General features: G+C 44.8%; 1 protein-coding gene across 1 annotated transcript in view; it reads right to left on the bottom strand.

Annotated features, from left to right (window-relative positions):
• Positions 1-21,477, bottom strand: part of LOC129355441 (histone deacetylase 4-like) — a 35,110-nt gene extending 13,633 nt beyond the window's left edge. The window contains 7 exon segments of the mRNA XM_055025025.1: positions 571-680; positions 805-933; positions 6,164-6,282; positions 7,768-7,891; positions 9,624-9,774; positions 13,412-13,746; positions 20,716-21,477. Of these exon segments, the coding sequence (XP_054881000.1) occupies positions 571-680; positions 805-933; positions 6,164-6,282; positions 7,768-7,891; positions 9,624-9,774; positions 13,412-13,746; positions 20,716-20,830 (1,083 nt within the window). The 5' untranslated portion in view covers positions 20,831-21,477.
• Positions 21,478-22,308: the final 831 nt, after the last annotated feature.

Raw genomic sequence — 22,308 nt, 5'->3', positions numbered from 1 at the left:
GATGTTCTTCTTATTGCGCTAATGTTACAGCTTTATTCTGGAACTTGAACAAATATTCAAGTTCCAGAATATTTGTTCAAGTATTGAAATACTTGAACAAATACTGGTCCTGACACTCACAGGAGAGGGATGATTGAAATAAAGGCCACTTTTAACAATATTTCTCATTTCTATTACCTCTTTTTGTAGAAGAAGAAGAAATAAAATCGAGTAAAGTCGGATCCGGTATGGAAAATTTTTCTTTTTTAAAAAATCAAGAGTTTTTATTTGCAAGCCTAACAGACTTCTGCACAGAGAAACGACATTTGCTCCCTCCTGGCGTTCTAACGTTGTCACAGCCACCAGCCTCCTCCACACTGCCAGAGTGGCCCTAATGGCTTCCACAAATAGCATCGACGCCGTCTCCCCGTCTGGAGCCCCGTCACCTCGCTCACAGCCTTTGTACATGCAACAGCCTGAAATGATTGGTGAGCTAGAAACTAGAGACACAAATCTAATCCTAAAGCTACAGCTTTTCTTTTCTTTTCCTTGTTTCATATGCTAGAAATAAAGACGGTGGGAGTGATGTACCTCCATGTTGTTGGAGACGGACACAGTGATGCCGTTCTCGTTGGGGATGTTGTTGGAGCTGTTGTTCGGGGAGCTGGGGCCGGAGCCGGGGGCGCTGCTGCACGCCGAGTCTGAGACCAGAGGAGGAAAAGAAGAAGAAGAATAATGAGCAGGAGTCTGGACAAAAACAAATAAACGGTTTGAAACAGCGGGATCCTCGCCACCACTTTCTCCCCCTCCTCCTCCGCCTCTCACCCGCCATGTCGAGGGAGCGCTTCTTGGCCGTAGTGATGGGGCTGTCTCTGCGGCGGAGCAGCGGGCTGCTGCGGCGCTCGCTCACTTTCTGCTTCAGCCGGGAGCGCAGCTTCAGGTTGGGCTCCGAGGCTGCAGGGACAAGGAGGGACCAACATCTGTCACGTTTTTAACACAAAACAATCTGCTGGTTTCATTCAGAAAAACCCCAAATGATGTATTTTTTCCCCCCATATGTGCATGACTGGAGTCAGAATCGAAAGAAAGTACACCCTCTTTCAATTCCAGGATTTCACATATCGGAATATTATAAAAATTGGCAATTGATTTATTTTTTTTTAAATCAAGTTATGATAATTTTAAGAGAGAAAATCTAAACTACACCATAAAAACCAGAAACTGAATGCTCTTCATTTTGTCGCTCTCAGTATTAAACAATGTCAGTGTGGAATGTGTTCCGTCTTGTAATCTCTGCACTTGAGATTAGATTAAAATAATCCCAGAACTCAGTGAAGACCAGTTAACTGCATTTGTCTCAAGTGCAGCTGATTACGAGAATGGAAAACTGGGCGAAAACAAATGAATCCGAACTTCTCATGCCTCTCCAGAGCTGCGTACGAAGCACTGAGCTTGAGAAAAAAAGCCTCATTTTCACGCAACAATCTCACAATCTTCCAGCTTGGGCTCCAGACACGTTTCTGTTATGGAGCACCTTCCACAAAGCTGCCCTGTTATTAAAACCTCTTTGCAAGACAAACTGTTACACGCCGCTGTTCATTTAGCCTACAATTCATCCTTCCCAATTAGATGCTTCTGAACAAGCCAAATTCATATTTTCCCAAAGATGAGCTAAAAAGCAATTGGCTCCAATTTGGGAGCCGTGTCTGACTTGCCTACATGGCATTTTAGTCTTTTGTCTGGCCTGTCACAGACTTGTGAATGGAGACAGGGAGAAGGGAACGGCATGTCACCTTGGCCAGGCCTCCGGCCACTAATGCTCTGTTTACTTTATCCCGACGTCCATCAGCCTGGAATCTTTTCATTATTCATTATCTAATTTTTGGATATCAAACCCAAAACCCACAGGACGGCACGGCCGGATCCATCTGGCACCGAGACCTCGAGGGAGCCGAAAACTGCAGGAAGCTCGCTGTTCCGTGCAGAGGAGATCTCCTGTGAAGCACACGCTCGCAGATTTGGTCCCGTTTCCAGTGTCAGGTAAAAATAAGCGCGATGAAAGGAGAGAAGTGTGAAATATGAAGTGCGAAGGGAGAGAAAGATGGAAAACTCCTTCCAGTTGGAGTCAAACCAATTAATGTAGACAGGAGTCTGCCTTGGAAGCCAATTTACTTCATCAATCAGACTTTTGAACATTTCAAGACGCGACATGTAAATTTCATCAAGAAAGACCCGATGAAGGGAACTTCATGCTGCCAGGCAGCAGCGTGACCAACTACGACGGCTTGAGGTTCACACCCATCTTTGAAACCAAATGCAGTTCAGGGAATATTGCTTTGTTTGTGACGTGGCATGCACTCTTCAAAATGAAAAAGTGCAGTGAAAATGTAACAAATGTTGTAATTTTGGTCTCCAATCGAACCCCAAGGCTCACAGTAGGGAAGTAGAAGTTAACGAATCTTCCCAATTAGTTGCTAGTTGTAGTTTTTTTCTGTAATATTATCAAAAATGTAAACATGTGGAGTTTGCTGAACTCTGCTAGGACTTTAAACCGGAATCTTGCATTTGATCAGATGAGTTTTTTTTCCCAGGGAATAGATGGAGAAGCACTTCAACTCAACTGTTATGTAGGGGAGAGGATGTGTGATGCTGTGGGCTGGCTTCTTCTCCGAGGACTGAACTCTTACATACCAAAGTAGGTTCATCTGTAAGTACGGATTGAAATTGTTTGTGGATAATTAGTGATAATTAGGTCTTGAACAGCTTCATGTTAAAGCTTTGCTGGTTTGAACATACAAAGGAAGGTTAAAAGCTTTCAGGGGAAAGATGTGCAACTATATCCGAACCCGAGCACACACTTTAGCGGATGTAATTTCTCCCTGAATTTGATCCCGAGACGGCGTCCATTAGCATGCGAAAGGAAAAACAAAGCCCCGGGACTGACAGGAATAATAATTAGCACCCGGTGAAACAGAAGCGTTGGGTTTCTGTTTTCCGGCGGAGTGAAAACACATTTGAGAAAGAGAATGATCCGGTGTGACAGGAGCCCGAATGATCACGGCAAAGATGTACTCAAAGCCAAGTGGAATTGATCCAGAAAATGTCAATACTCGTGAAAAGAGGTTTCCTCCGTTATCTGAGACGACTGGAGAGAAGACGACACAATGGGATGTTTATGGAAAGGCAAATGCTGCCAAACAATCTGCTGCTTTTTGGAGAAAATAGCAATGTCAGTTTAATTAAAGGTTATAGCTAGAGAGTCCTTGGTAAGTCTGAGCTACCTGCTTTGGACTAATAGACTATTTTCTCCCCTCATTTCATCCTGTTTCTCACCATTTTTGCACTACTTGCAATTACAGCTTATGACTTTGTTTTCTTTGCTTTAGATAGAAAGTATGGCAAGAACAGCAATTTTGGATGAAGCTCCTGCTGCTATCAACGATGCATATGTTCAGTTTTTCTTTGAAAAGAAAACTTAAGTGATCCCGTTGATGGACTTACTGCTGCCTAAACTGTGTATATTTATATTATTTTACATCTCCACTGTTCCTTTTCTCCTCCACTCTTATGGAACAAACACCAGCCTATCCAGTAGCAATGCGTCTAGTTTCCGAAAACGCATTTTCTTTTGAATTTCTCACGTGCGTTTTGAAAGAATATGAGCTAAAAAAAAAACCTAATTTGCGAATACTGAACCCCAAATGGAGTTCATCATGTTCACGATGATCCTCATTAGAAGCGTGTAGCTCCATCATATCACTCCACAGACGGCCTATTGTTGCCATTCTCTCAAAATGGGCCGTAGAGCGTAGTCAGGACCCTCCACGTTGTGCACAGCATGTTGCTTTGCATTTTTGCATTGTGCAGCCCAGACTCCCTATGTGCCATTGTATCCATGTGGAGGACGGGCTGCCCCAGTTTAGGGTAAAATCCACGCTTGCTCTGCCAGGAGCAGTACGCTTAGCTGTGCCTCTATCAAAGGGCGCTGTGAGTCTGAGGGCCTCACGCTTTTCCACCTCGGCAACGTCTCTCTGAGGCATCACTGTGTGAGCGCGCGGGCCACACAGGGCATTATTCATGTGATGCTCTCTCTCGTTCCTTGCTGTGTGATATGTAGGGGAGGTTAATGGGTTTGGGCCTCTATCTGGACAACGCAGGTTTTTAAGGAGCCCCCCTCTTGTCACGCGAACACTTTCCCCGTCCGAAGCAACTTTAGAAGCCGTGACATCGACCCGTAAAGCATCCACAAACTCTCCCGTCCTGCAGACGTGTACTAGAGACGCGCCACTGGACGACGTTCCTTTTCTGTTTTCATTTTCGACCACCGCTGGAAGTCCTGGCTTCCAGGCTTTGACTTTTACAACCTGGCACTGATATAAAAGGGCCTCTAAACTATCCCGAGCTGGGATTACCATAAGCAAACTCCACAAAGCACGTCATCGCTGCGGGCAAACATCAGGGTGGCACAGCTTCTCCCGGCAGCCGAGCACAATCTCTGGCATTATAAAAGCGGACGCTCCGGGACCGTCTTCTTGCTCCTTTTCCCCCCATAAAGCAGTTTCATTTTATGAGATCATTGTGCCACATGATTTATTTTGAATCCAGCTTGCTTGCTCTTGTTTTCGATGCTATAATCCTCCATTTCAAAGCCGCTGGAAGGAGGTAGGTCTCCATCCTACCTGCCCCAGAAAATTCTCAGTGTCCTTCACCCTACTTTCCCTTCTTTCTTTTTTTTAACTCTCACATTATTCCCCTCCACCCTCCCTGACTTCTTGCTCTCCCAGGTTGGAATGTGGCTGTGTGGGCCAGTGTCAACTGCGGTCTGTCCGCAGTCGCAGCCAACGGCTCACAGCCTCGGAGTAAACAGGGCCCGGCTGCAGCCGCCTGCCGCTGCGCTAAGTGAATAATTGCACTGTAAGATGACCGCCGCTTCACAGCTACACCGCCGCAGCACGCCGTTCACACGTCGCGCACAAAGCTACGCTTATAAACACCGGGAGGGAGGGGGCGAACAAAAACAGACGGAAAACAGCTGGTTTTACTCTGCGCCTCAAAAAGATGTAAGGCTGTGAGCCACAAGCAAATCTTTTTTTTTTTTTTTCCAGTGGGGCATTAAGGAGTATTTTAGCTGCTTTACAGATATCTGACAAGATCTGGGCAGGATCGAAAAGAAAACATGCGGCTCAGTGCGACACTACTCCTACGCCATCAGAGGGCAAAAAGCACAGCAGTGGTTTTATTCTGAAAGTTTTATGTGCAAGAACAGATGAATTACGGTGCATTTTCACCTGTTTTTCTTTGCAATGTCCCACTTCCACCTGTTCCTTTAACAACCTACAGCAGCTAATAGAAGATTAGGAAAAAGACGCCACTGCTTAGCTGATGTAGTATGCATGAGGTGTAAAAGTTCACAGGCTGCTACAGATTCACAATATATAAATATCTACATAATAATTGGTTATCTTAAAAAGAAAGAATAATGATGCAGCAATCAGCCGATAATCAAAGTAACATGATTTTCAATTGATTGGCTCAACCATCAACAGATCAAATATGAAAAAAAAAAGAATAAATGCATGAAGAATAAACACCTCAATCTATTTTAATATAAACAAAATTAAGATTATTTTATAAACCTTATGTTGAAAAGAAATAAAAGTAAGAAGCTCGAAAGAGAATCTGAGTTTATTCTCAGATGTCTGTTAATAGTAAAAAAAAGTTGAAAGTATTTCATAAACCAAAGATCCAAACACAGATCCCTGCAGAACCTCAATCATAACCAAAACGTATGTTCATTAAGTTACCTGTTTATGCATCAAACTCCAGATTGACAAACATTTTCCAAAAACTCTGAAAGAATTCTGGAAGGACATCTTTAAAATAAATCAGGTAACAAAATCATGATTTTCTTCCCACTTAACTTTCTCTCTCTGTTGTGCTCCACTACCACCTACACTAACTCTTTAACACTCTCATGTGGGGGATGCTGGGAGACCCTGACAGCCTAATGTGGATGTGATTAATGGAGCAGACCTGTGATGCTGTCTAAAATATGCCAGACATGAGTCTGCACTGCCGCTAGCGGCCGTAGCGCTTCTGCGTGAGCATGCATGCTGCAGATTCGCCCGTCTGCTCCAGTGAAACTTGGGAGTTTGGCAAAACAAAACAAAAAAAAAACACGCACCGGTCTTTCGCAGCGGGAAGTCGTCCCGAGGGTTGTAGACGCCCAGCACCGGGTGATTGTAGGTGGACACTGTGGTTTGTGGAGGCGAGCTCTGGTCCAGAGAGCTATGCTGGGTTTTTCTATAATAAACAACAACAACAAAAAGAAACAGAAATCATCAACAGCGTGCGTGTCGAGAAGAAACCATCTCGTTCTCGTGGGCCTAAACGATTAAGGCGTCGAGCAAATCGCTTGGCATGGATGCAGACATGTGTCGCCATCTGCTCTCTTCCTTCAGCGCAAAGCGTCGTTTGCAGGAAAAACTTAAGCCGCGTTTGGATCTGGCCCAAATGCATGTTCCTGACAGAGGGTACGCAGTCGTCTCTTCCAGAACTCAGTGGGAGGCCGAGTCCAGAGTGAAGGAGTTTATATTTAAGTTAGGAGCAGAGGCAGAAACTCAGACTCTGTATTACGTAACAGTATTACGTAACATTACTCATTCTCTCTATTGTAATTGTAATTTATGAATTTAGTCGTGCCATTTTACAACAAAAAACAACAAAAAACACTACATAGAGTAGAGGTAGATAATTTTGGAAAATGTAAAGTTCAAACCTTACAGCTGGAGGAAAGTGAAGACAAGTCATAAACTAGAGGGCCCAAAACAGAGCCCTGAGGATCCTCAGATCACAACAACATCCCAAAAAACATTACATTATCTGCCAAACCTTCAAAAATATTCATTGAAATTGTATTTCACACTCAAATTAATACATTTCAGCGTGAGATTACAATGCTGCCAAAAGAAAAGTTAATTTAAGGCTTTTTACCCTTATTTTATTTACTTCAATTCACTAAGTCAGTAAAAAAATTTATTTTGCATTGACTAATGAGTGTAGGATATTTTTTTCATCCTTTTGCTTCTCAACTGCGGATAAAAATCAGAACTTATTCTTTTGCATGTTTTGTTGAAAATCTCCATTTCTTTTTCATATTAATGTTGCAGTTTCCGACATAGCGGAAAAACTGTCTTGAAATACATTCAAATGAGAATAAATGACATTTCCCAGCTATATTTATTCCTCTGAGACGTCAGAGGAGTGGGAAGATGTCGCGAGGTCCGCGCAGGCGGCTCTGAACCGTCTTAGTTTAATTTCAAATGCGATTTTTTTTCTCATTTCAACCACGAATGCATTCTCAACTGACACAATTAAAAAAAAGGTTCGAGACGGAAACAAGAGGGAGATGAATAATCTCCCCTTTAACCTGTGTTTTTACTGTGTGAATCAAGCAGAAAACCTGCACTGATATCAATCACTGGCGTGTCTTTCAATCTCCCGATGTATGCTTCTACTTAGTGAACACTTCAGTCGACGCGAAATTGGAAATAGCAAGTGTGCACACCTGCAAAACGGATCGAGAAACACTACAATTAACTCCAAGGACTTTCAGCCGTCGTCAGGATCCAATATCCTCCTCTCACTTTTACATCTGCGCGTGTTTGTTTTCTGTCTCTAATCACTCAGTGAGACCCAAACACAGCAGGTAGGAGGACAGGAAGCATGAGTCATCACTTCGCTGTCAGTCCACGGTTTTCCGCTGTGTTCAATCATGTGACGTCTTACCGGTACCAGTAGGGGGCGTCATTGGGGAGGCCGCCCTGGTTGAGGCTCCGCTGGGCCAGCGCCTTCTTCTTGTTCAGGACGAACTCCTGCAGACGCATCTTCACCTCGGTGCTGGCCACAGCACCTGATGTACACGGGTCGAGACAAGACGCAATGAATTTCTTGAATTTAAAATTCATCAATACTTGAGATCCGTCTGAAAACATCAATAACTCTTTATTTTTATGTTTCAAACACCAAATACATCCTAGAAAGAGTCTTATGTGTAACTATCATCTAGTCTTCCTCATCTCCACTCTATGGCGTTCAGCCAATCAGCGCCAAGAATTATAAACGGAACTCTTGGATTGGGCAGACGTTAGCCAATAGCGTGAAAGTAGCATTCCGGCTAGGTATTTCGGCTTTTTATCAATTTTGTTATGTTCCCCTAAATTTAATGAAGGAAACACAATCTTATCTAGGCGGTAAAATATTATTTTATTGATTTAAAATCGTGAAATGCTGCAGACATGATGTGGATTTAGGATTAAAGACAGACAATCATCAGCGTAGAGAGCAATAACTCAGAGGCCTTCAAAACAGGAAATTTAATAATTGCCTCATAAGAAATTAAACAAAAATGACGCAGAACTCATTGGAGAGATTTGAAGACGCCATCACTACACATCACACTCATACAGTCACACACAAGAGCAAACACTGCAACCCTGATTCCCCGCTAGCCCGACCCCTGAACATTTTCCACAGAGTGTGAGAAGGCGCTCTCTCAAGGACGCCTGTCCATTTGCTTTCAATAAACTTGTTGAGAGAGACGTCCAGAGGTAATAACTCGGCCCGGCCTGCGCCAAGGCCACCGGGCTATTACCGCTCGTCCACGGCTGCAGAACGCGCCGGCTGTCCGAGTGAAATGGAAACGCATGTGAGGCAAACACAACAGTTATTTCAACCTTGGAGCGGCTTGAATGAGGAGCTCTTACTGAGCCTGGCTGCCTGAGGCCCGTCTGACATGGAGAACTATTTACGGAGCTATTTAGCTGTGGAAGTGTCTAGTTTTGCTTATTTTAGTGCTAAAAGACAGAATCTATAACGAGAGGTGTCAAATCCTTTAGTAAAGTTTCTCCTGCTGCTTCTAATCTCACCTCACTTATGGTGCTTTTGCGATAATTTCGCTAATTGAAGAACCGCAACCTGAAGTTGTGTTCATCACCTCGGAGACAGAAGCAGCATTTAGTTACAGCTGCAAGTTTGTGGAGTAAATCTGAACCAGGTTAGCAGATCTGGAGACTAAAACCTTTGCCTGTCTTTCACCTGAAAATGCTTTGATCCATTTGTTGAAACTTTTTGCCATGTGAGCCAAAAACATGCGCACATAATTTTTGCAACATTAATACACAAAAAATACTTTTTTACTGTAATTTATTCTCGCTTTTTGAAGAATGAACCTAACAGGGAATATTTAAGCAAGACAAAATGAATCTGATTCTTGCACACAATCTTAAAAGTGTGGCATGAATTTGTATTTTTCTCTCGGTGCTGTGCTGATTATTGACACAAATTTGCAGTAAGATGTAGATGTGGGCTTTAACTATGCCATTAAACGCATGATACATTTACTCTTGGGTCATAAAAATGTAATTTAATTTTAAAAACATAAAGCTAAATTTATTGTGACTATTTGTACATTTTTATTTCATAAAGTATCCAGATTTTTTCACGTGAATTGTTTTCTAAAACTTCAATTGCGACAAAAAGTGAAAAAACTCCAGGGTTGTGCATAATTTTTGGCACCAAAAGGTGCCAGGCGTCGTCGCGGTTTCGCACGCAGACGGGAAACACGCGGCGTCGGAGCCACTTACTCTCCTGGCCGCGCTCCTTGTTCTTCAGCAGCTGCAGCTTCTGCTCCCTCTGCTGCTTCTCCAGCTCCTGCTCCAGCCGGTGGTTCTCCATCTTCCTCTGGTGCTCCAGCAGCTCCTGCTGGTGCTTCAGGGCCAGCAGCTCCTGCTGCTGCTGCACGAAAGAAACATCAGGCATGTTGTGAGTTAAAAAACACTAAACTCGTAAGGCCTCGTCGTATGAGCGCTCTTCAGGACAATTCGCTGCCTTTCTCGCTTTGAAGAAAGCATTTTCATTCAACTTCTGCTCTCTCTGAAGTAAATAACTCTGACAGCTGTTCAAAGCCGTAAAATTAAACCTCTGCAATTCCTCTAAAAACCTCAGGCCAAACGCTTTAGCCTTTAAACAAATATAAGCAATTTAACTGGGAACGAGGCTTTAGCAAAACACATAATCCAATCTGCTTACTTCCTCATCGCACTGTAAAATCTTTTTCCTTTTTCTGTAAAAAGGCTGCAAGAGTAAACTTCTTTATTTTTCCGCTAAAAACCAATCTGTGGCCTGACAGCTTGTCCTGTAACCAAAAGGTCAGGAATAAAATCAGCTTCAAAGCTACAATGTGCCCACAATCGCCTCCTCTTCATCGCGCTGAAGGGTCCTCAGAAAAAATTAGACCCTCGCTGTGAGTCACTGCGCATAAAAGCAGCCAATTAAAAAGCGCTGAAATGAGCTTCTGCAATAAACAATACGGCGCTATTAGAGACTCGGATGTTCCCTGATAGGAGAACAAGACATCCTGAGGAAGCACAAGTAATGCTTTAGATGATTGAAGATAAAAAAAAAAAAGGTTTGTTAAGCCGCCTCACCCTAAGAGGAAGTGGCCTGATGACTGACACCGAGTGGAACTAAGCATTCATTTTTGCAGAGGAATTTTTGTCTCTGCAGAATTCACTGAGCCTTTAAAACGGGTCGGGTGGACGTGATCAAACTTTTACTCTGCTGCTCCAAAACCTCCAGCTTTTGCAGATAAAATGAATAAGTATCGAAAACTGAACTTTGTATTTACAAAATGCCATGATACCAGCATCATTCACTCGAGATGCGCTGATCCACTGTTTTCAGTTCTGATACTGATATCATTGCTTTCGGTCGATAATTGGACGCGGAGCAGCAGCTGAATTGACCAAAAACCTCTCTTTCTTTTTTTAAACACAGATATAACTGCACCAAATTGCAAATTGATTTGACAACTGCACACAACTTTAATTTGTTCACTCAGTGGAATCAGGAGGATGACAGCCAACATAAAATAAATAATAAATGACCTTTTGGGATCTTGTATTGCTTGTGTTGGTTTTGTTCATTTCTATTTCTTTGATTAGTTCCTGTTTTACTTACTTTAGTTCTGTGTTTATTCCTCGTCACTCTAGTTTTATTATGTTTCTTGGCTACAGTTATTATTTAGTGTTAGATTTATTTCCCATAGGTGCTTTCTCTCTCTCCTCACACCTGCCGCCCGTTAGCTCTATAATTAGCCAAGTCTTGTTTTGGTTCTGCTCTGGCTCCCTGCGTTCCCTGTGATTTTTGTACATTTTCAGTTTTGTCATAAATATTCAAAATGATCCATGCTCCCCTGGCCAGTGTATGTCCTGCCTCTCGCCCACTGACAGCTGGAGAAAGGCACCAACCCCACTGGGATGAGGCTGTAAGAAAATGGATGGTTGGATGATCCGCGCTCCCTGCTCCTCTCTGCTGCACCTCTGAGTGTGCAGACGACTCTCCGTGAAGAGCTGAGGAATACACAGTCCCTCCAAGCTTGTTTAGTGACCGAAATTTGATCGGTTCACAGCAACGGCACGTAATCAGCCGGGCTCCAAGCACTGTAACTGGGCATTCTGCGGCAGGGACGTGAAACTGTGTTTACGGCGAGGCCAAATCAGAGCCCCGAAACGAGGCTGTGCATAAATTAGTGGCTTGGGGCCGAGAGGAGGAAGAGCTCTCTGGAGCACAGCCAGCCATCGCTTTTTGACTTCAAACTGAGGTTGGGGAAGAGGGAAGAGGGGTTTTAGTGGGCGGGACCCCCTCGCCCACATGCACACAGGACACTTACACACCCAAAAACCCCTTGTGGCTCGGCCGACCAGAGCCGTGCACATCCTTCCCTCCTGAGAAACAGATTTCTCTGCTGTCTGCAGACGAGCGAGTGCATGCAAACGTTTTGATGAAATTTAAGAAGATGTGTATGTTTTCGTGTTTTCTCAGGCAATTCTGTGTGTGTTTTGTGTTTGTGTGTGTGTGTGGGGGTGTGTGTGTGTGTGTGTGTGTGTATGCCCGGTGAATGGACGTGATTGAGGCTTGGGGCTCCACGGTGAAACCGTGCGTCACGAACATCTGAGCCGTCCCGCCGCTTGAACCGCAAGCCAAGAGGACCCTTCAGATGGCAGCGGCCATTAACCAAAGCGTCACAAAAACCGAGGCCGGACTCTGTGCTTGGCAGGTCTTAACAGGGACGGGCTGTGTGAGGAATCCTGAGCGAGAGCGGCAAGAAGTGCAGGAGAAAGGAGAGCAGGATGCGGTTTTAAGGGAGAAGATTAGACGAACGGTGGTGATTTGTCTTTAGCGACTAATTTCGTTGCTCAGCGAAAACTCCAAACAGTGGCACGGTTTTCATTTTCACTTGGCATCAACAACTTTGCGGCGTTTAGGCATAATTTGAGGGAAAAACAGAAGCAATAAACAAAAATGCCCTGTTCAAAATGGGAAAGACAAGAGAAGTGAATATTTTATTGAAGATGCTGCATTTGCACATATGTAATGTTTCTCAAAACTATGTTGGAGAGAAATATTGTGTTGCTTTAATGTGCCGTGTTGGTTTCATGGTTATTGCCTGAGCTTTTGAGTTTCTTTCTGCTAAACTTTCCACTTATCATCATCAGTTTCACATGAATTTAGTTGTTCAAATTTTTCATTTATTGAGATGCAATTAATTCAACACTGCTGCTTTTATCAATTCATTTTTGGCTGTTTTTACTTATTAAATTTAAAAAAAGGATTTAAAAACATTATGAAGAAGCAAAAGTTGCACAGATTTTGCAATAAAACAGACGTACAATGCTAAAATAAAAAAGCAATATAAAGTTAAAGATTTATCTTCACTCCAAACAAACAGAGTCAAATCTATTTTCAGAAAAACAAATACTGCAGAATTTTAAAACGCCGTATTAAAACTTTTCCCATTTCTGCGCTCCTCATCGACGCTGCAAAGTGATGCATGTTCACATGAAACGAATGAAATCCGGTATGTTAGAAGAGCTGAAAGACAGAAGAATCCACTCCGCTCTAATTAAATTCAACTCCAGCTTTTTAATCATTTAAAGGAAAGCTTCACACGTCCATTTTTCACACTCTTCCTGCAGCCAGACACATCTTTATATTGCCCTCATCCATCCGAGGAGTTAAAGAAAATGAAGCTAAAGTGCCTTTCTGTTTCTGCTCTCGCTCTCCGCTCGAACCGAAGCCATTTAAAGCTGATGAGGCTGCTCTTAGCTGCTGAGTTCAGTCTGTTATCGAAGACTCCCGAGGCTGAATAAATTAAGAGCCGTCTTCGTTTGGTTTGGGAGATTTAAATAGCGACGGTGTACAAACCCGCTGGTTTTATGTGGCGTAATTGGACTAATTTAAAACTCCATAGGTTCTTATTTTTGCGACTTTTCAATGAATTTCTGTGACACGGGCGAGCGAGGTGTGTAGAAAGAGGGGGAAATCCTCTCTAATGCTGCTCCATAAATAACGCTAATTGTGAATGATGTACCTTGATGTGCTCCTGGAGCTGGGCCTCATGCTGGCGGGACAGCTGCTCGTGCTGCCGCTGGAACTCGGCGATCAGGATCTGCCTCTGGATCTGCTGCTTCTGCTTCAGGGCCAGCAGCTCCTGCTGCAGCTGCTGCTCGCGCACCGAGGCAGCCACCACGCCGCCGCCGCCGCCACCACCGCCCGATCCTCCCAGAGAGCTGGGCGAGAGCTGGCCCGGCGGGGAGAGCGACGACACCTGCTGCTGCTGCTGCTGGTGGTGGTGATGATCCACGCGCAGGTCCATGGGGATGGCAGCAGGGGGCAGACGCAGGGGCAGCGCGGAGTTAATGTCCACTGAAGAGGAAAAGAAGAATAATGATAGACAGGTGGAGAGATGGAAGGAGATAAAACAGATGGATACATAACAAAAGGTTGTTGTGATGATGTAAAGCCTTTCCCATTTTCTGCCTACTTCATGTCGCCAGGCAGCTCCGACTTTAGCAATATCTTCTTATCAAAACTGGGTGTGTGAGTGAAATTTAACTTATCTCTTCACAAATTTTATTGATACATTTCACACGAAAGAAATGAGCCCCTGAAAAGTGAGCGTTTTGCATCAGCGAGGGCGAGTTTCCTAAATAGGATGCACTCATAACTTCATGTCAACAACAGAAGCGCATTCTGACGCCAAAGCAAGACAAGCGGAACAGGATGAATAACCAAAACACGGCACGAGGTTAAAAGACACGCGAGCAAACATGTTCCTCTTCTTCTGCACGTCGCCGTGTGTTTTCATACTTAGCAGCTTCCAGGCTCTGAAGCTGAGGGCGGATTAAATCAAAGCACTTCAAGAGCGCCGTTTAATTAGTCTACCTCTTAGAAAAATGCCCAGGAGAGAATTTTTTAAACTTTGAGATTTTCATTAATTAAACACAAAAAAAAGAAAGAAAAAAAAAAGTCGCCCGTGTTTTTTATGCTCCTTCACTTTTACAGGAGGAACATTTGTCAGACTTAAATAAACAAAAACAAAAAACAGACTATTTTAAGCAGCACATTGGATGAACCACTTGTAAAACAAGAAAGCAATAAACAGATAACTGAGCTGTAAATCAGACCGTCGGATTGAAGCTCTTGGATTTAGTTGCCATTTCTGAGAAAAAAGTTGAACTTTAATGAGCATCACAAATTAACTCCATGCTTGTTCCACGTGGTTCCAAGAGAGCTACCTTTAAACTTAGTCAAATCCTGATAAGATCTATTGGGAAGAGAAATGCCGTGCTGCTCTTCCACACGGCCGACCATTCAGACAAAGCCTGCATTGCCCCCCAGTCTCAAAACCCCTGGCTCGGGCACAGGAAGCCCACCAATCCGCCGGCTTCCTACCAATAAGCCTGGACAAACACGAGCTGATTGGTCCAATTATTTGCCTACAATGTTTGCAGAAAGCCGGCGGTACTTCACGTTAATGAATCGGCAAACAAAAACATCAGCGGTGAGATGAACTGACTAACACTTTCAGTCGCTTTCTGCTTCTGCTGCGGGACGTTCCTTGTTTGATGCATCCCCCCTCTTCCTGAACATCACCGAACTGTAATTGCACATCCAAGCAGCTTTGCTACTGTTCAGGCCATATGGCGCCTATACGCTGAAATGCTCGACTCTCACTGTGTACAGCAGGTGAAATGCCCCCTCCTATGCGGTTATTGCAGGAGAACAGCGCAACGACATGCAACAGGGTCCTAAAGGACTGCAGTCATGTGGGGGGAGATTACAACACGTCTCACAGGCTGCTGCTGCTGCTGCTGCTGGGACTAATTGAAAGGGAGCCTGCAAGATGCGGCCCTATGATCTGGCATGTGATGAGAAGACGAGAGGAAGGAGAGCTTTGGGAGAAAAGAGGAGTTGTGTGAAACTGTGAATCGGTAGATGTTTCTTTTTTGAGCCTGGATCTGCACGAGTCACTCTGCAGCTTAAGTTTGGGAACCAATGGCCAATCAAAGATCAATTTAAAAAAAACAAAAAAAAAGGTCTTAAACTATCAATTTCAGTTGACTTCTATTAAGAAACCTTAAAATAAAACTACAACATTGAAGAGATGAACCAAGTGGAATGTTTTGGTGGATTTCTGAGCATATTATTATTTCTTTCTTCCGGATGCAAATACAAATTAATTCTTTAAAAATCGGAGAAGAAGCAACGTCACACTGTATGCCAGACATATCTGTTGCTGGAAAGAAGGGATTTACTACCAGAAAGAAGATGTAATGACTTGGAGTTCAAATTTTAAACCGTCTTTGGTGGCTTTGTGTCGGAAAACATTTACATTACGTCAAAAGATGCTAATTTTGGTCAAACTTTGACCTGCTACCACCAATTATGTCCAATTTACCTTTAAGTTGTACAACATTAGAAATGAGAACATTTAAAATAATAATAATGTCTTGCTCTCTCTTGCTTTCTCGCAGCCAGAATTAACAGAAAACATCCCTCGGCATATTTATTTTTAAAACACAGCGAACAATGACTTTTCTTCACTTCTTTGCAGCGTGGTAGGAGTTTTTCAAACATCTATGTTTCCTTTCCAGCAGGCCAGTTGCTGGTTAGAGCTGATTGAGCTCAAAGTTGTCCGATTTCAGCAGGCAGCAATTTTCGCGTTGCCTCTCCATTAAAGTCTAATATAGCTCTACCTGATTCTGCATGAGTCACTCTGCAGATTAAGGTTGCAAATCAATGCCTCATTTGAAGCCCTTAAGGGACAAACAGATAGAAAAGCAAAGCAGTCGGAAATATTGGTTTTGGGGGACGACGGAAAATAAGAAAAGAGGAAGGATGGGTGAGACCTGCACTTGTCAGAACTGCGCCGCAGCCTTCTCGGTTAATGTGAAGCTACAACTCACTTTACCCCCTCCTCTCCCCAAAGAGAACCCCCCACCCGGCACAAAATGTTCAGGTGGTGGAGGTGTCTCTGAAACGATGCACTCATCGATGGCGACGCATGCGGATCCGTAAACACACCTCGCTCGGAGTCTCCGCCACCCTGGCGGCGCTAATTGCTCACTGGATGAAAAGCGGGAGCTACAGAAAGAAGTCAGTGGTGTCGTTACCCATCTTCGTCCTCTCCTCCTCACTGATGCACCCTCCTCCTCCTCTGCTTTTCTTCCTTCAGTGTGTTACGGGGGAATGACAGCAGCGTTCGTCTGCCTTGTCCTCATGCTCTCTGTCTCTGTCGTCCCCTGCTCTGGTCTTAACCTGATGGGTGTCTCCCTCCCCTCCCATCTCATCTCTCTCCTCCCCTCGTCCCCGGCTTGCCCAGTGGTGACATCACAGGGCAGTCTCAGGCATGCAGCCTGTTTATTCTGCAGCTTTTCCAGGAACCAGCGGCTCTCTCTCTCTCTCTCTCACACACAGACACACGCAGCACTCCCTCTCTTCACCCTTTCTACTCTTTTCGCCTCGCTCAACGCGCTCTCCCTGCTCCTAAGGCCGAGGAAATCCCTTTTTAGCCTCTCCCCCAACCCCTCACTTCTCCCACTCACTTCATGCAGTTCCCATCCTGAACTTAAAATCACAACAACCGCCTCTCCCTTGTTTTCTTGGGTTTCTTTCCCTCTTTGCTTCATATTCCCAGCACAGAATCTGCCTTCATTTCCCCCCAAACAGATAAACAAGCAGAATGGATTCAGGGTGAAACGGAGCGGGGGAGTTTTCCCACTGCCTTCTGTTTGCAGCGACACGCTTTTGTCAATCTGAGGATCAAAACTTTACATCTGACTTAAAGTTTTGAACCTTCTGGTGAGATGCTTTTGGAAGGAGCTGTCGGCCTTCGTAATAAACTGTGCAAAAACATAAAATAAAATAAAACAGATCCCTCTTCTGATCTCTCTTGATTGTTCATCTGGGGCTCGGTCAGCATACTGTTTAAAGAAAGCACAAACAGTGTTAGGCTGAGCGACTCGCTGAGCAAACTGTGGGCCAGAAGAGCGCGATCAATCTCTCCCCTTCCCGCTGCGGCGGAGCTGCGAATGTAAACCAACTTTCTCTGAGTCCCTTTTACAAGTATGCGCAGCCAGAATTGTTGCGGAGACAATGCCAGGTTGAAAATGACACTCTGAAGGGACGGTTGTGGACTTGTTTCGCTTTAAAAGTGTCAGTGCCGCCTCTAAAGTAACCTTTGAAGCACAAAATGGCACAGCATCTTTTGCATTTCTGTTGCAAAACATCTCTGCAGGGTGGAATCAGTTGTGTTTTTCCACGCAGGAGGTTCAATTTATATTATTTTACAACCTGGCAAAGACCATTTTTATTACCATGCGATAATCTCTGCTGTCCTTTCTTTATTTAAGTTTTTTTTTTTTACCACAACAGTAAAACCACATGCCAACAGATGGCCAAACTGAATCAAACGGCGGAAAGCTTAAGATTTTTCCTGATCGACAATCAACAAGCCCACTCCTTCAAACGACAACAACAAAACAGGACCCCAAAGATTGAGCTCTAATACCCAAAAGAGAAGCTCCTGGGAATGGACCCGGCTGCTGCTCGGAAAGGATCCGCTCTGATAGGGGCCCCGTCGAGGCGCGCTGACGTCAAGCGTGTTCCTCCGTTTACTGATGCGCGCGGGATAAAGGATAATGTGAGGGGCCTTCGCTGCCAAACCAAAACAAAGCCGGCGTCTCGGGGGAGAGCCGCGGGAGCTTCCAGGGAGTCTTGCGCAACGAAGCCGGTGTACCTGTTTGACAGCAGCTGGGTTTGGGTTTCAGTTTGCGGGATCTAAATAAGGCTCCCCCTTTGATCCGCAGCCTGATTTAGCTCAGACTTGTCAGCACAAATAACGTTTCAGTTTTAACGGGAGCTTCCTGCCGCTTCTTGACAACAACACATTCTTTCTAGTTTTCATTTTGGGCCACAACGAGACCATGATTGTTCTTAAAGGGCCGGTTGCGCCGGAATGTGTTGATAAAACCCGTTTCGGATCGTTAAAGGGGCGGCATCACCTAAAGTCGACTTTTTCTTAATCAGCTTTACCTCCTGTTATAATGTTAGTCCCTCATCAAAAACAGACCTGGACCGTCGCTTTGATTCTGTGATGCTTTCATCGCCATTGCAACTATTCAGTGGTGCAAAACACCAGGGGCCTCATGCATAAAAGAGTGCGCAGTTTTCACACTAAAACTTGGCGCACGGAAAATTTCAGAAAAGCACGGCACACAAAAAAATGTTAAAATAAAAAAATCGGATGCATAAAGCTGCTCCACCCCGTCGCCACCCATAAATACATGTAGATTTGTATGAATACCCAGAAGTATTCATACCTCACATGAAGCAATAACCATGGCAATGTCCTTGATTGAAGCAGTGCAAATATTTATCATATTAATCGTTTTATATTTTATTTAAAAGGTGCTTTGAGGACACATAATGTCACCTCACAAAAATAAAAATACATTTTATTTTGAGTTTTGACGCTTTGTCCACAGAAACAGTTTGCGTGGCTGCCGCACATGTTTACGTCAGTGAAAAAAAGTTTGTATATTTACACAAACTTTGAATTTTTGTACGTGCCCACTGATGCACCAGGCCCCTGGCCTTTAAGGCGCAGCTCCGCTTCAGAGCTGCAGTTTTAAAGCTTCTGAATTTCACTCAGCTGTTTTTTTCCCCCATTAGTGCAAAAATTAAAAAATAAAAGTTACTTTTGGAGATCACAAAAACATAAAAATTTCAGAGTGTGCAGATAAAAACGACTTTGATTGGACTGATAAAATATTTCCTTGAAGGTTCTGTTTGGGTCTCTTTAGAGTCTATAGGGCCACATTAAAAGCTCTGGCGGTCCAGATTTGGCCCCTGAGCCTTGAGTTTGACACACGTGATTAAAAGCATCAAAACTAAGAACTTCCACCATGACAGCAGCCGTTCCTAAAACAACCGGTTTGGCATGAGCGCGCAATCCTCGACTCGTCGCCGCCTTAACGATGCCAGGCGAAGTCTCTGCAGCAAGAAGGAAGGAGGCGGGAATGGGAGCGGGACCTGGAGGCGGCGGTCCCTCGCGGCCTCTGCAGCAGGTGCTCTAATGGAGCATGTCACAGCTCGCTGCCCAGGCTGACGCAGGAGGAGGAGGACGTTGAGGGCGCCGCCTGAACGCAGAGCGGTAAACCTGCTCTCCCTAAAGCCAGCTGCACTGGAGACCCATTCATCGCCTGGGAGCTTCCTGTAAGTCGGGGCTCTGGCAGACGGTCACAAGCTCCAGCCGCTGCACGTCCGACGTGGCGGAAGCTCTTAAAACAATCTGTGCTGCTTTGTGCGAACCCAAGCTCAGGTGTTTACTTTGACGCGTGTAACTCCCAGCAGGTGCAGCAACCGCAGCTTTGCATTCCAGAAACAGAGAGCCGTCGGTTCAGACACCAGCATCCGATTACCGGACGAGTGCAACCACAAACGCATCAGCACTTTTCATAACTTTAATGTTGTTTTTTTTCCTTTACAAACTATTTATTGCTTCAAAGTGTCATGGCAATGATCCTTTCCTGGACTTTTTTCAGCCAAAGTATAAATGCAAAGGTTCAGTTTTAACTTGTGACATTTTTCCATCTCCTCTTCTCTATTCCTTCCCAAACCAGGAAAACTTCACCCTACATTTTACTGCATATGTGAGATTTGAAAAACTTTTTTTTTTTAAAACACTCTTGGGTCTCAACACGGAAACCTCGGCAGCTCCGTATCCAAGACAACAGCTTTCCAGAATATGTGATGAAGACGCTCCAGTGGATTTCAATATTTCATCACCCGACCCGCAGGCGTGTAGAAAACAAGCCGGTCTGCTGAAGATCCGAGAGCCTGGATTTATGAATCGGACTCTCCTCTGGCTGAAAAAAACAAAAATGTGCCCAGCAGCTTCATCTTTCTCCTATAAAATCCTACTCATTTATTCTCAGGAATACTTGGGAATTCATCATAAGAGACCGCTTTTCTTTTTTTTTCTTATTTCACACTGAAAGGCGACAGCAGATGCAAGAAAAAGTCGCCTCCGTTTGTTTTGAGACCCAAACGAAGTCAGGAACTTGCAGCAAAACACGCCAGCGACCTGCACAATAGCTTGTTTTGCTGTGTATGTTGGCAGTTTTCGCCGCTCCGGATTTTCATTCAGCAAAATGGCACAGGGAGATAACCGGCTGCATAAATAAAACACACGAGGAGTCTGTTGGAGGAGTTACAGCGTCAGAAAACGGGAGATGTTTTTTTTTTTTTTTTTTCTGCACATTAATAGTGGAATCACATCCAAACACACACACACACACAGAGAGAGAGAGGGATTAGGGATCGTCCAACCTGTTGGGATGTGGTTGAGCGCCGACGTCTTGAGGACCTCGAGCGACTGCTCCTTCCCCAGGATTCCCTCTGTGGGAGAAAGAGAACATTCTGCTTCAAATATGGTCCGCAGCATCGAGACGAGGGGGAGCTGGTTGTCGGCGACGACGCAATTGCTTTAAAAAAAAAAAAAAACAGAAAGTAGGTGGGGAGGGGGGGGCTTCAGGTCATCCGAACGGCTGGGAGCACGTGCCGCGGCGCCGCCGATGCTGCAGCCCGATCCATGAGCGGCGAGGAAGACGGAGGAAGAGGAGGGCGGAGGAGGGAGGGGTGGATGCTTTGGACCGGAGCGGAGCGCTCAGATAAACTTCGATTCTGAGGGATGCTGAGCGCGCTCATCAGCACTCGTGTGTCGGCTTGGTGTGTGTTTGATGGCGCCTGTGCTCGGCATAGCAAATGTGGCTAACGGCGGCGGAGAGAGGGATGGAGAGGAGCGCGGAGGGGAGGGGAGAGAAGGGAGGTAAAAATAGCTCTCCCTTTTGTGTATAACAGCACATGCAGAGCACGCACGGCGCACACACATACAGACACAAAAGAGGTGTGTGCATGTGTGCGTGTGTGAATGCATGCATACATGTCCGTGTGTGTAGGCTGTAATTATAGTGGCAACATGAAAAGGCTTTTGTAGCTGCTGTGCCCTGGGAAGACATGGCTATAAAAAGCAGAGCGACACAGAGGATGAGGAGGAGGAGGAGGATGCATCAGAGATAGAGGGAAAGAAGAGGAAAGAGGAGGGGTGGAGACAGAGGGGGGATGGTGCAAAAAAAAAAAAAAATCACAATCAAATGAATATTTTTAGTAACCACAAGCACCTGCTTCATATATGTTCCGATCAGAGACGTCTGAGGGGCGCAAACGTGCAACTACTCCTTTTGGACTGGAGGTAAATATTAAAAAATAGAAAAGAAAAAAAAAAACATGTGAAACCCCCTCTGGAGGATTAAAAGAGCGGAAAACAGGCGGCCAGCCTCGCCGTCTATTTCTGGAACTCTCTCTGGAATAGCCTCGCACATACACGGGATTAATTAGCTGCGAAGCTGGAGGATGCGTTTTCGCTGCGCATTGTGCAGCATCTCACACAAGCGTTTTTGGCCTAGTTGAAGACAACCCCACACCCACCCCTGAATCCTGCAGACTTGGTGCGTCCACAACGCACAGGTGAACCCTTCGGTCCCAGTCTGGGTGCCAGTGTGTGTGTTTTTTTTTATTATTATTAATTATTTTATTTGTGGAATTATAGGTGCATCTGCATGTGATGACACCTGTGGCTCTGGAGTAAATCCGCCCTGCTTTTCATGCACAACTTGGCCGGTCGCGTCTCACGCTGGAGGAAGCGGATTGGCTTTCGGTGAACCGGGCGGTCGCAGATAAGAGCTGTTTGCACACGGATGGGAGGATCCGGTTCACATTCTGCCAGGTTGCAGCCTCAGGCTTCAGTGGGTTTGATTGGACAGATTACATGATAGAACAGAAAAATCTGGAATATTTTTAGTCCAGTTTCTACTGCAGATCTCTCAGTCCACTTGAAATAAAGCAAAAAGGTATACAGGTGCA

Source organism: Poeciliopsis prolifica, unplaced genomic scaffold, assembly GCF_027474105.1.
Source record: "Poeciliopsis prolifica strain line A6 unplaced genomic scaffold, Auburn_PproV2 SCAFFOLD135, whole genome shotgun sequence".
Lineage (NCBI taxonomy): Eukaryota > Metazoa > Chordata > Actinopteri > Cyprinodontiformes > Poeciliidae > Poeciliopsis > Poeciliopsis prolifica.
This window is presented reverse-complemented; position numbering and strand designations above follow the sequence as displayed.